The sequence below is a fragment of the Camelina sativa genome, chromosome 8, assembly GCF_000633955.1.
Source record: "Camelina sativa cultivar DH55 chromosome 8, Cs, whole genome shotgun sequence".
Lineage (NCBI taxonomy): Eukaryota > Viridiplantae > Streptophyta > Magnoliopsida > Brassicales > Brassicaceae > Camelina > Camelina sativa.
In genome coordinates, this window is record NC_025692.1 from 21,412,151 (window position 1) to 21,426,232 (window position 14,082).

At 32.0% G+C, this 14,082-nt stretch overlaps 2 protein-coding genes across 2 annotated transcripts; one reads left to right on the plus strand and one right to left on the minus strand.

Annotated features, from left to right (window-relative positions):
* Positions 2,978-5,907, plus strand: LOC104707790 (elongation factor Tu, mitochondrial). The gene is made up of 12 exons (XM_010424214.2): positions 2,978-3,240; positions 3,384-3,459; positions 3,591-3,683; positions 3,784-3,858; positions 4,153-4,257; positions 4,344-4,434; positions 4,526-4,731; positions 4,825-4,908; positions 5,013-5,078; positions 5,161-5,223; positions 5,318-5,558; positions 5,649-5,907. The coding sequence occupies exons 1-12, from the start codon at positions 3,053-3,055 to the stop codon at positions 5,717-5,719; spliced, it is 1,359 nt and encodes a 452-aa protein (XP_010422516.1). The 5' UTR covers positions 2,978-3,052; the 3' UTR covers positions 5,720-5,907.
* Positions 8,406-12,004, minus strand: LOC104707791. Its single transcript, XM_010424215.2, has 2 exons — positions 8,897-12,004; positions 8,406-8,766 (listed from the first exon to the last, which is right to left on the minus strand). The coding sequence occupies exon 1, from the start codon at positions 11,668-11,670 to the stop codon at positions 10,462-10,464; it is 1,209 nt and encodes a 402-aa protein (XP_010422517.1). The 5' UTR covers positions 11,671-12,004; the 3' UTR covers positions 8,406-8,766; positions 8,897-10,461.

The window sequence follows — 14,082 nt, forward strand, 5'->3', positions numbered from 1 at the left end:
TATCTTAAACATTTTATAAAAAAGATAAATGTTTTAATAATTGAAATATTAATAATCCTTAAATTTAAAAAAGTTACACGTTTGAATTTTTAAAGTTATTAAAAGTTGAAATTCTTTAAAATAAAGAACCATAATAAACTGCATAAAATTTTTAATTTCAGTGCCTGATAAATCAAGGTTTCTGCTCATTCGTATTCAAAATCATTTTGGTCTCTTTTTTATTAATATGATTTTGAATCTTTGCCTAGTTTTCTTAGGTGATGTAGGAAATTTTGTATATTTTTTAATTCATCAGTTGAGCAATATATGTCTGTTTAAAAAAAATTTAAATTACATCATATGTAGAAAAATCATAAATTTTATTAACTAAATATATTAGATAAAAAATTAAAATAATTTAAATATAAAATAAAATAAATGTAAAAGAAGAATCCCATATTTTTGTTTTAATTAGGTTGAGAGATTTCTTTATCTTTTAAATGCTACCTATAATTGATTTATATATTACTATAATTAATTAAATCCATACTATCCATACTTACCAAAAATTAGACTAACTAGTATATTATAATACACCTATCTCACAAGTTTATAACCAAAAAATCATAAATATATCTATTATATAGTCTACAAAAAAAGGTTGTGTAATTCCGTTTTATTATATAGGGAATATAACTGATATACATATAGTTTAACGTACGATGATATACTGGATATAATCCTCCAAAATTCGGCTTTATAGTCACTAAACTCTAGTTATAACTAAATTAATTAAGAAAAATATGAGACATTAGCGAGATAATGATATGTGATAAACCAATTAAAGTTGAAAAAGTTATATTCTTTGCCGTCAAAAGGTACGATAAATGGAAAATATGCTCTCGTCTTCTGAGCCTCAAAGCCTTAAGAAGATTCTAACATATCTTACATGTCAAAGTAAGGAGATAGTTGGTAACACATTCCCATGTGGTCCGGAAAACAAAAGTTCCCTTTATTTTTTTTTGGAATATTTATCAGCAACTGTGTAGTATTCTCTATGTTGCAAACGTACGTAAACATATAAATACCGTATATAGTCAAATAGATTTTGAAAAATAGATTGAAAGTGTCTTTAGTTTAATTAGTCCATTGATAGTACTTGTAAGTTATAATAATCTCGAACTTCTATATACACTGTGACGGGTTAACACTCAAAATCTGTACTATGTATGTTCATAAATCATAAACATGTATAGTTAGAGAAAAAAATCTCATACACATATCAAATCAAATCACGATACATCAATCCTTTATTCTCAACTTGCTATTTATGGTGTTTTTTTGTCAAAAAACTTACTATTTATAGTCTTGTTTTTTTTTTTTTTTTACAATTTGTAGTGATCATATATATTTTGTTTCTTGTTTTCGAAGGTTAAGTTTTCATGTATTTAAAACATCAAACAAAAAAGCCCAAAAATCATAAAATGTTTATCCCGATTTCCTAATATTTTTTGTTGGTCAGTTGGTCACATCAATATTTAGTGCTCTTAATATTTTAGTTGAGTCACGGAATGTTAAACTAAAATCGTTGAAGTTGTTGTATTCAGTATATACAAATTCATTTTGGTCAAGTAAGTTTTTCAATACTAACATTGCTAAAACATTTTCCGTAAAAAAAAAATTACAAGAAATTGACATAAATCTTTATAAAAAGTTATTATGTATCCATGAAACAGATTTGTGAGTATAAGCACCGAAATTTGATACGATTTCATTAATTACATTTCATATATATAAAATCACGGGTTATATGTTCATAAATTTACTAATCTAATTTACATGAGTTTTAAGTGAATTCATATATTGTTAGTCAAATGATAAAACTTTTGGTTTCAGAACTTGAGTTGCAGAGTAAAACTTTATCCTGGAAACGTAAAAGCTTTCATGCTTTGTTGATGATATAGTGGTGAAGAATCGTGATCTTCAAAACTTTCATGTAAAAAGGCATCATCATCGTTAATGGCATCTTGTGTTACTCTTGGCTGAATATTACAAATAAATAAATAAATAAATATTGTCAAGAAAATAATAGGATTGATATAGACTATATATATATCAAGAAATAAAGGAAGACGGTCCACGGCAACGCATGTGATTATAGGAACCACTATCATGCAACGACGTGGATCAGTGGGAACCGTTGCTTCCGAAAGCATAAGAGAGACATCAATTAAATTACAAAGAAATTGTGTAACACACATTAATATATCTGTGACATTTGAGATGGTTTTGACAAAGATATATAACTTCTCTCCCGACATAAATGTCTATCAAGACAACGCAAGTTAATCATATTTTGGACCTCCTTCATCTATATAGTTGTAGACAACTTGTACACTCTATATAACTTAATAAAAAGTAGAATCTCTCTTAGGGAGTTCTACACTTTTTGATATAAACAATTTTCAGAATCATAATTTCAATACATATTTTCTTCAAAATGTAGTTGTCTTCGGTATTAGCCAGTATTACCAAACAGTTAAAGCATTAATTTAAAATTGATTGAGCTAATCAGATCTTGATGTTACACTAGTTTTTTAAAAAATTTAACTCGATAATTAATCTTCTAAAAAATTAGATGAGCATATTGTATATAAAAAGAACCATAACTTATAATATAAGTGTTCGTAATAGTGCCGCCATTGTGTCACCACACGCATTCATATATGCATGATTCATGTCATTGACAAAATATGTATATTTTATAAACAAAAGTTAAAATATTGATCTATAGTCTGCTAAATTTTTACTTTGGATCCCAATTATACTGTATATGCTCTCAAAACACTTATGAAGCAATTTGATGAATAAGGTGGGCTTTACTGAACTAAGGCCCAATAACAGTAAACGAAAATAGTAAAATGGGCTTATTCCGGGTCGGGTCGGGTTAAAAAATGAGGGTCGAGGTTTCAACAGAAACCCTTACTGACTCGGCTCAGGCGACTAAAACCCCAAATCTCATTTCGCCATCTCTCTCTCTCTCTCTCTATCTCTACCTTTTGTGCAAGTCAAAATGGCGTCCGTTGTTCTTCGAAACCCTAGCTCGAAGCGCCTTGTTCCTTTCTCTTCCCAGATCTACTCTCGTTGCGGTGCTTCCATTTCTTCCTCTTACTCGATCTCTCATTCAATCGGTGGAGATGATCTCTCTTCCTCTAGCTTCGGTACCTCCTTCTGGAGATCCATGGCCACTTTTACTCGAAAGTTAGTTTTTTTCTTTCCTTTTTTTATCACTCTTCAGATCGGAAAGTTGAAAAATTGGTTTGGTGAATGTGAGTGATTCCTGATCTTTGTCGTTGTCGATTCTATGATTGTCTTAATCTTATGTTGTTGCTCTTTTGTATCAGTAAACCTCATGTAAATGTTGGAACAATTGGGCATGTTGATCATGGGAAGACCACTCTCACTGCTGCTATCACAAAGGTGCTTCCTTTTTTTTTTTTTTTTTGNTTTTTTTTTTTTTTGTATTTTTGGTTACATGATACTTCCAAAATTGTTGTTAAAGAAACTGTTTTTTAAAGTTGATATTTTTTTGTGATCCTACATATGTTTAGGTTCTTGCTGAGGAGGGCAAAGCTAAAGCTATTGCCTTTGATGAAATCGATAAAGCTCCTGAAGAGAAAAAGAGAGGAATTACTATTGCCACGGTTTGTGTTATCTTCTTCGTATCATAAGTACTTAGTAGGTTTCCAAGTCAATATTTTTTTCTAGTCTTTTTTATTTGATGTTACATTTGTTCTGTTGTAGGCTCATGTGGAGTATGAGACTGCAAAGCGTCACTATGCTCATGTTGATTGCCCTGGGCACGCCGATTATGTTAAGGTAAGATGCCAACATTCTTTTTATTTGATATGTTATAGTAGTATACTATGCTCCTTGGTATATTACATCTTAGCGCTGCAGACATTACTTGTTACACATTTTCATAAGTCTGACTCTAATCTAGTGATCAGTGATCACGGTTTTGAACTATTATCATTACTAGAAGGATTATTCTCTAGAAATGCATCATACTCTAGTATATATGAACTGTTAAGTGGAGTAACATGCATCAGTATTCCTTAGAAATATTTTGATAAACCGTTGAGCCTCACTGCTTGAGTAACTAACTTTCAGAATATGATTACTGGAGCTGCACAAATGGATGGTGGAATTCTTGTGGTTTCAGGTCCAGATGGACCCATGCCACAGACAAAGGAACATATTCTACTTGCACGCCAGGTTCGCATCATGACAATATGAACACTTGAAGCTACTTTGTTAAGTTAGGTTATTTGCTGCAATTTGAATTATCTGATGCACCACAGGTTGGCGTTCCATCACTTGTGTGCTTCTTGAACAAAGTTGATGTGGTGGATGACCCTGAGCTATTGGAGCTTGTCGAGATGGAACTACGTGGTTTGTACATTTTTTAATGTCACAAATTTTCTTTCTTTCAGCAAATGAATTATGTACAAGCTTTCTGACATCAACTCTTGTCTCCATCCAGAACTTCTCAGCTTCTACAAGTTTCCTGGGGATGATATTCCCATCATCCGGGGATCTGCTCTGTCTGCACTGCAGGGCACCAACGATGAAATTGGAAGGAAAGCTATATTAAAGCTAATGGATGCTGTTGATGAATACATACCTGACCCTGTTCGTGTGCTTGACAAAGCTTTCTTGATGCCAATCGAAGATGTTTTCTCAATTCAAGTATACTACTCTACATCTTTCTTGTTATTTTTGTTAAGTCAATTATTGTATCATTTGGAGAATCAGTTATAATACTTTTCCTTTTTCTTAAAGGGACGTGGAACTGTGGCAACCGGTCGTATTGAACAGGGAATCATTAAAGTGGGAGAAGAAGTTGAGATATTGGGTTTAAAAGATGTAAGTGTGCATAAATATTGTGTTTGTACTGCCAAAGTGGTGATTACTGGGGGCTATTATTATTAAGCATTTTCTAAACCATAATCTGCGGATTTGATTTTCAGGGACCTCCAATGAAATCGACTGTAACTGGGGTTGAGATGTTCAAGAAGATTTTGGATAATGGACAGGTAAAGCTAATATCGTGAGATTACAAAGACAAGTTCTGGTCATGTAAGAGACTGATTAAACCCATGACTTCTATTTTGCTAGGCTGGTGATAATGTAGGACTTCTGTTGCGTGGGCTGAAGAGAGAAGACATTCAGCGTGGAATGGTAAGCTTAGGCATCCTTATGACTACTGGATGATTGAATAATAAGACCAAAAACCAACTTTACTAAAGTTTACTTCTCTACGGTTATGTATTAGGTGATTGCTAAGCCTGGTTCATGCAAGACGTATAAGAAGTTTGAAGCAGAGATTTACGTGCTCACAAAGGACGAAGGAGGACGTCACACTGCTTTTTTCTCGAACTACAGGCCTCAGTTTTACTTGAGGACTGCAGATATCACTGGCAAAGTAGAGTTACCCGAAAACGTGAAGATGGTTATGCCTGGTGACAACGTCACAGCTGTTTTCGAGCTAATCATGCCTGTCCCACTGGAAACAGGTAAAAACAATCTTACAGACGCTCTCTTTTGGTACTTATAACAAGTTCTTTCCGATTTTTCTTCACATAATTTTTAATCTTGTGAAACAGGTCAAAGATTTGCCTTAAGGGAAGGAGGTAGAACAGTTGGAGCTGGTGTTGTATCAAAAGTGATGAGTTAAATTACTCAAAAAGCACATTCTTCTCTAGGAATCCATCAATTATGAGATGCTTTTTTTTTTTTACTGCTTTGAGATTTCGGGTAGATCAAATAACAATGTTTTTGGCTCAAAACTCTATTTAATTCTCGTATGCCCTTTGACCAAAAAAACATTTCTCAAATCTCCTTCTTATAATATTTATTTTATTTTTTGCTTTCTTTTAATCAAAAAATTATAAAATTATTTTGTAACCCTTAAAATTTTTCAATATTTACTGATCCAACCACTATTGTTTTGGATCCCCACCCATATCCAATTGCCTAATGGATCTACAACCTACTTTAGTCTAATTTTTTTTACAAGATTTAAAACTCAAAAAACTTCATCTCCCTCTCTCTCTTTTTCTCTCATTTTCTCTCTGTGCTACTTCTCCAAAATCTTCTCCATTTTTTTTCACTTTCTTAATCAATTTTCGTCATATTTCTCATGTCAACATTAAATAACAAAATTAAAAGAATTGATTGTGAATTTAGGGTTTTTGAATTTAAGTTTTGGGAAAAGAGATTTGGTACTGCAAAAGCCAAGGAAAATACCAAAAATTTCACAATCACGAGAACCAAAAACTCTATGTTACATATTCAATGCACTAGGGAGAGTATGAGGGTATGATCATGAGAAGGTGTTGACAAAAAGCATAGTGCTTGATGTAAATCATCAATGAAATTTGATTTTTAAATTGGAAACTGAATTCTATTCCATACGATAGTAGTATCTTTCTTTATGAGATGATTTTTTTTAGATACAAATGGATTTCATAGGTACAACTGGATTTTGTATGTACAACTCAGACTATTTCGATACAACTAGAACTCTTACATACAACTAAGAACATTTTGGGGCAACTAAAACTCTTGTGTTAAAAGTGATATTGGTACTAAAATGAAACATGTGTCATGTGTAAATAAAATAAATAATATAGTACTTTACTTAACACATGGAGCCGTAAAAGAAAAACATGCTTGAAAAAAAAAATTATATATTGAATTTTTTTTCAAGTAGTTGTACTCAAGCTTTTAGTTGTATTGACATTAACACAATTGTACTTTGGTAGTTTAAAAGTAGAAATAGTTGTACTCAAATTTTTAATAATTTTTTGCAATTGTACTTATGATATTCGGTAATTAAAGTACAATTACTATACTTACATATCAATATGTTTTTAAAAATATGTTATTTGTTTGTTTCCCATAATAATGTGGTGATTATTTACAAAGTAATCATAAATGTATAAGGTAGTTGAAGTAAAAATATGCCAATAGGATAGATACTCATATAACTTTTAATAATCTAGATTTCAATACGAAAATTATGGTTTTTTTTTATAGTTACTAATATAGAAATGAATACTATACAATAATTTTTGTTTGTATTTTTGGTTGCTTTGCTAATAAATTTAGTTGTATTAGTTGCACGTAGTTGTACCAAATAAATAAATCATTCTGGAACCACATATACAAGTGTTCCACTATTGTTATGCTCACACCCTTAATTTATCATCTATATTATTATTTTCACAGCATTTTTCAGAAGAAGGCTTAAAGTTGGACAATATTTACATCATATGCCATTGTAATTAAAACATTTAATACAAAAGAAAAAATTAAAAATTAAATTAAAAAAATCGAGTATGGAAATATATATTTCCCTAAATATCTGAACAACATCAATTTCTATTTTCCTTTTTAATTACAAGTTTTAAAATGTTTTAATGAAAAAAGAAACTATAATATCTTACCTTATTCAATTTTGATTTTCCATAATTGGTTTTCCATTATACATGTTTTCCATTATACATAAATTGTTTAATGTTTTCTATGTTAAAATGAATAGAGCAATTGATGTCAAAAATGGGTAGAAAAAAATATAAAAATAAACTAATAATGTATGATTTTATTATACTATATATATATATATTGTTTTAACCTCCACAAAATGATATATGTTTTTTGACTAAAAAAGATGTGTCATTTATAGAGTTTTATGATGTCAAATATATATATATATATCCTGTTGCACAATTTAAATAGTGAATACATCAAATTTAGTCATATGAGTAATATCAATAATATTATCTGTGTAAATATCAATAACAATACTAAAAAAAGCAACAATAATTTATGGAAAATTTTATTTATCCACGGGTCCAAACCTAAACTAAAAATAATCATAAGAATGTGATGAGATTTAGGTTAATATTAGTACACTTATATATTTTTGCGGGTTGGTTTAAAAACACAAACAAAATATTTTAAAACTTAATTTTATATGAAAGGAGTTAAAAATCAACACTAACCCGCTCCATCATACTCAGATATTTAAAACTAACTATTTTTTTAATAACTATTTTTTTATTATCCAGGGGTCCAAACCTGGACTAATAATAAGTATGTGATGAGAATTAGGTTAATATTAGTACACTTATATATTTTTGCGGGTTGGTCTAAAAACACAAACAAAATATTTTAAAACTTAATTTTATATGAAAGAAGTTAAAAACCAACACTAACCCGCTTAATCATACTCATAGACAAAACTAACTAATTTCAAATTGGTGAATAAGAAAATTTAAATAATTTTATACTAACTACAAAGTATTATACATATTAACAGATGTTTACTTTCACAACAACTAATTTTGATTGATTAAATTCCAAAATAAAAGAATTTTGATTAATTAAATTTCAAGTGAAAAGAATAATTTTTAAATAGATACCTTCAACGCATCCAAAGGATCATAAGGTCCTTAAATTTTCTTCGATGCCTTCTTGCGTGAATTGAGTTAAGGATCTGGCGATCGATGATCTTGAATATAGTTTCCGGAGGAGTCAGCTGAGAGTTGTGAAACACATTTATTCCTTTGCTTCCAAGTTTGGTAAATGCCTTCCTGTCGACACAAGTTTCTGTAGAGTAGATGGCGCAGTACGAGAGGACCCCCTAATCCAAGATAAGAGGTTGTCCCAATTGTGGAACACAACTGGCGTTTGCCGTAGCCTGACAAAGACCTTATTCTACAAAGAAGAAGAAAAGTCACAAGTCAAAAGCAAGTGGTCTCTAGTTTCAGCCTCCACTGAGCATAAGCAGCATAAGTGTGTTAAGTATTGAGATATCTATAGCTTGATTACACACGCTAACACTTACGAAGAGAAGGTAAGAACTGATAGACTCAGATCAACATAGACCTAAGCAACGATTACAGAGATCAACATTGATCTCTCTACAAGCACATCGCTTGGTTACAAGCTCATCGCCTGATCATTCACAATATTCAGCATATTCCAGAAGATGAGCTTCCAAGGCTCTTTTAAACTCATTCTGCAACGGCAAAACCTCTCTTTCTTTCTAAGTCTTTCCTTCACTCTTTGCTCTGTTCCACGTCATCAGCTTGTTTCTTCTTCTTTAAGTAGTACGATGATGAATCGTATAATACTTCCCCCTTTGAAAACAAGCTTGAACTCAAGCTTCTTGTTTATACTTGAACATCCAAGTTTTTAGTAACTTTCTCCTTTTCTGTTGTTGTTGTACTAAAACGTGTAATAGGGTACCTTGGAGATGAATCAATGAACGTTCTGGCCTTCCAGCTATAGATGAGCCCATACTTGTACTTTCTGCCTCATATCCATCCCAAGAACAACCGTGTTTCCAATTCCCAGCTTGTGATGAATCTGAAATTCGTTTCGTCCTCTCAAAAGACTATCCAATATAACATTCAGAGTTAAGCTAGCTGCAGAATTGTGAATATCTAGTCTCATATCTATCAAAAAGCTCTTTAACAGCTCCTCAATGGGACCAGGATTCCATTCATGGAATAAAAGAGATGAAGGATCAGAATGTTGTTGAATCAACAAACCATGTTGAACCTTAAACAGTAAAATCAGTAGCTGCAGTTCCTTATTTCTCCACCTATGCTTTACTTGGAAGTTAGACACCATAACATCTATTGCTTGTCCTGCACAATAGTCGAGTCTCCGTCTTGTCCAAAAACACACTGGAAAACTATAATGAAACAACAACATCTCATTCTCCAAACCTGTGGCAGCCTCCCCATTACTTCCCCCACTGAGATCTAGCTTGCCCTCAAGCTTGAAATAAGGAAACTGATACTCTCTAACAGCATTTTGCAACTTAGTAAGTCTTGAAAGAGACTGTACTATAACCGCAGCCACTCCTTTATCATTTACAGCTTGAAACAATCCCACTCCTTGAGCCAACAAAACATCATTATCACAATTAGACCGTAAAGCCCCAAAAGGAAAGACCATGCTGTCTTTGTGACTTCTGCAAATATGAGAAACTGCAGGGTGTGTGTTATGCAATAACTGAAACTCTACCGCAACCTCCTTTTGCTTACTTCCTTGTGAAACCAGAGCTATATTCCTGCAGATATCTTTCAATTTAAACCACCAATTTTTGCACAACTTACTCCTCCACAAATCTGAAACCCAAATGTAGTTGTTCTCCAAGTTTAACATCACAGCACCACACCTAAACTGATGTATTCTTCTTAAATCAGTTAGCTTCCCTGTGACTTCAAAACCAAATTTGAAATCTCTTGATGCGACCTTATCCTTGTACTTGAATTTTCAGGTTTTAAGAAACTTCTGTTTCTTATATTTGTGCAAGACCATGATAAAGACTTCACTTGATTCCTCAGCAATATAAAGTGTATCATCATCCAGCGCTCTAGGTCCAGACTGATTGTGATGTTATTGTAGTCCCTCTGACCCATAGTTGGATGGAAATTTCCAAGCGTTAGAACTCTTTTCCTGCAGCCTCACAAGCATAAATCTGATATTGCTCAACACACACACAACATGAAACCAAGTCACAAACTTCTTCTCCAAAGTAAAACCCAACGAACAATGTAACTGGGACATGTGACTGATGAGTGCAATGTTGACGTCTTCGAGTTGCTGCAGCTCTATATCATCAAGACTAACTTGTAGTCTGGGTTTAACAGCAATATCTCGATAATTTCCCCTTGATTCCTTGTCAGGAAAAAAAATGAGCTCTGTATCACCATGCAAAAGCTGTTTCACGCCTCCTGGATCATGCATCATCCTCATTCTAGACGTCACCCTTGACATGTGAGCTTGCTTATTCAGTCGCAGGTTCCGAAATGTTCTCTTCTTCTTCACCAAATCAATGTTATGATCCCTTTGTGATCTAGTTCTCAGCATAGTCATGTTTTTAAACTTAAATTTCCATGACTTAGGGGATAAACTCAGCTTCTTCTTTTGCTGAAGTCTGTGGCTAATAGGGAACAATCCATCAAACACCTTATGTGCATTTTTCTTGTTCTTGACACATTCAAAACCAGGTTGTGGATGTTCCCGATTTCTCCACACAGTATCAAATGGCCATGCCTCAAAAACATTCAACGGTTCACTACACAAACTAAGGCTAGGTTCCAAGTTAGAAATAGAGACCTGAATATCTTCAATAGGAGGTGAGACATGATCAGATTCCTTCTGTGAACTTGAGTGAATCTCCACAATCGATGAATCGGTGACAAAATATTCACCTCCACCCAACGCTTTTGTAGCCAGAATTGCCTCTGATGAAGAACAAATCTTAACTGGACAGGTTGATTCCACTTCTGATTCACAATTTGAAATCAAATCAGTTGCCGAAGGCACCTGTGAAGAACAATTCTTCACCGGATCAAATTGTGCCAACAACCTCTGCTTAAAGACATTCCAATCCATGATTTTCTCTTTACTCATCTCTCGCATAAACCATGTCAATGCAACTCCGTCTAAATACAAAAAGACAAGATCAAGCTTCGCATCATCTGAGTAACGGCCACGACTGAAAAGCCTCTCCACTTTTGGAATCCACACCGACAGACCTGTTCCGGTGAACATAGGTACATCCTTACAACCATCATCTTCAGAGATCACAGAGTCCATCATCTCGTTGAAGCTCCGATCTCAGTTTCACCGCACCAATGTTAAGTATTGAGATATCTATAGCTTGATTACACACGCTAACACTTACGAAGAGAAGGTAAGAACCGATAGACTCAGATCAACATAGACCTAAGCAACGATTACAGAGATCAACATTGATCTCTCTACAAGCTCATCGCCTGATCATTCACAATATTCAGCATATTCCAGAAGATGAGCTTCCAAGGCTCTTTTAAACTCATTCTGCAACGGCAAAGCCTCTCTTTCTTTCTGAGTCTTTCCTTCACTCTTTGCTCTGTTCCACGTCATCAGCTTGTTTCTTCTTCTTTAAGTAGTACGATGATGAATTGTATCAAAGTGAGAGACCTGCAATCTCCAAGAAAGGAGCCTCATCCGTGTAGGTAATCTATCAAGCTGAGCAACCCACATATTGAAAGAATTGCGAGGAATAGCTCCTTTGAACCAGACTAAAGGGGCCCAATTTTTCACTTCTTCCCTATGTCTAAGGAACTGCGTGATAGATATTAGAATTATTGTGTAATTAATTCTGATTGATCTGATTGATATGATCCTTGCATATCAAGTGTAATCCCTGTAATTACGCTACACATTTTTGTATATATTGCTGAATGTTAATACATAATCCCTCAAGGGAATTCACCCACTTACACTGCCAAGTCTTTGAAGAAGAGAAGCCATTGCAGTCCACATTGTTCACACACCAGCAATAAGAATCCTAATGAAGATGATTTAGAGGGAGTCTTACAGTTGTGAGGTAAATATGGAGGTCCAGAGCCTGCGGAGATCTGGGAGGCGGAAGAACCCAAGAATTGCCTATCTACTTGAGAAGGCTTTGTTTTGAACTTTTGAACAGTGAGGTCTATCTACTTGAGAAGTTCCTTGTCAGCCTCGCCATAATCCGTGCATGTTACATATAATTTGTAACTGTATGCTGCTAGTGCTACACTCAGTGCCCACTTTTCTTCAAGCAAAAATATTAATTAATGAATGAGATTTTATAAGATCTTCTCAAATTTTGCTCTATTTTATAAGATTTTCTCAAATTTTTGTGCATAATTTTTTTTTATTAGTTTAACAATTTATGACTATTTGAATTATGCAGTATATTTTTCTAATGGTTGAAGTTTTATAAATGACAAAATATTTATTGTTTATTAATCTTTGTGCTTTAACCCAAAAACTTTTATAAAATGGGACATAGGAAGTATAATTTAAATATCTATACCATCATAACAAACCATATTTTAAGTTTTACATCTTAATGCATAAAACTAAATATTTTATACTAAACACAATTAATACAGCATATCAAATCTATATCTTAGTTAAAATTGAAAAAAAAAAAATTAACAAAACATATTTAGCAAAAAAACAGAATCAACATTATTTAAGATATATTTGATATGATGTTATCTCATAAGTACTAATTTTACCTCATATCATGATTAATTTTAAATGAGTGAAATATAAAATTAAAACATATATAAATAAATAGAGACATTCTCATCAAATAACTGAAGATTCATTCTTATTAAAATATAATTTATTCCAAATTATTTTATGTTTTGACGTATGCATTACAAAAATGCATGTGTTGAAGTTTATAAAATCAAACATAAAAGATTACTAATATTTTTAAATGATTTTTTTAAAATGATACATATTAAAATTTGACAATTTTTTAAACTAAAATAAATTTCATTGTTAGACATTCAGTTTGATAATCACATTTAACTATCTATTTCATTGTAAAATCATATTTTAATTCACTTCTTCATGGATTAGAGTTAAAAATTTAATAACAAAAATAATATGAGCATCATATGAGATAATATGTATATTTTTTTGAGTATTTTAAATTCAACAAGAAAAATAATCAGTAAAAAAATCAAATAACATCCACAAAAATTTTGGAAATCCAAAAATATCCAAAATATTATTCTTCTATATGTCGTAATTACATAAGTAATACGTATGTCAATTTTCATGAATTAACCAAAAAAATTCATTCCTACAAACTCATTTTTCTATTTTTTTTTCCAGGTTTCTCATGTTACTACATGCATTAAAATCATTAAAATAAGCATATAGAACTATACTAATACACATCACATATTGATTTTTTTAAGTTTATTATTCTTTTAAAGTTTTGTGTATTTATTTATTATAAAAAATATTATATTACAACAATAAATATAATTTATATCTAACAACAATAAATAGTTTTGTGTACTCATTTTTCTATAATTTAAATTTCTTTTAGATATATGTCTGTCTTCCTTCAAGCAAAAATATTTTTTAAAACACATATGAGAGGAACATCCATACGTGTACACATCTGGTACACATCAAGAAATGCAAGATCTTAGAGAAACAAAGAATGCTAATAAAGTG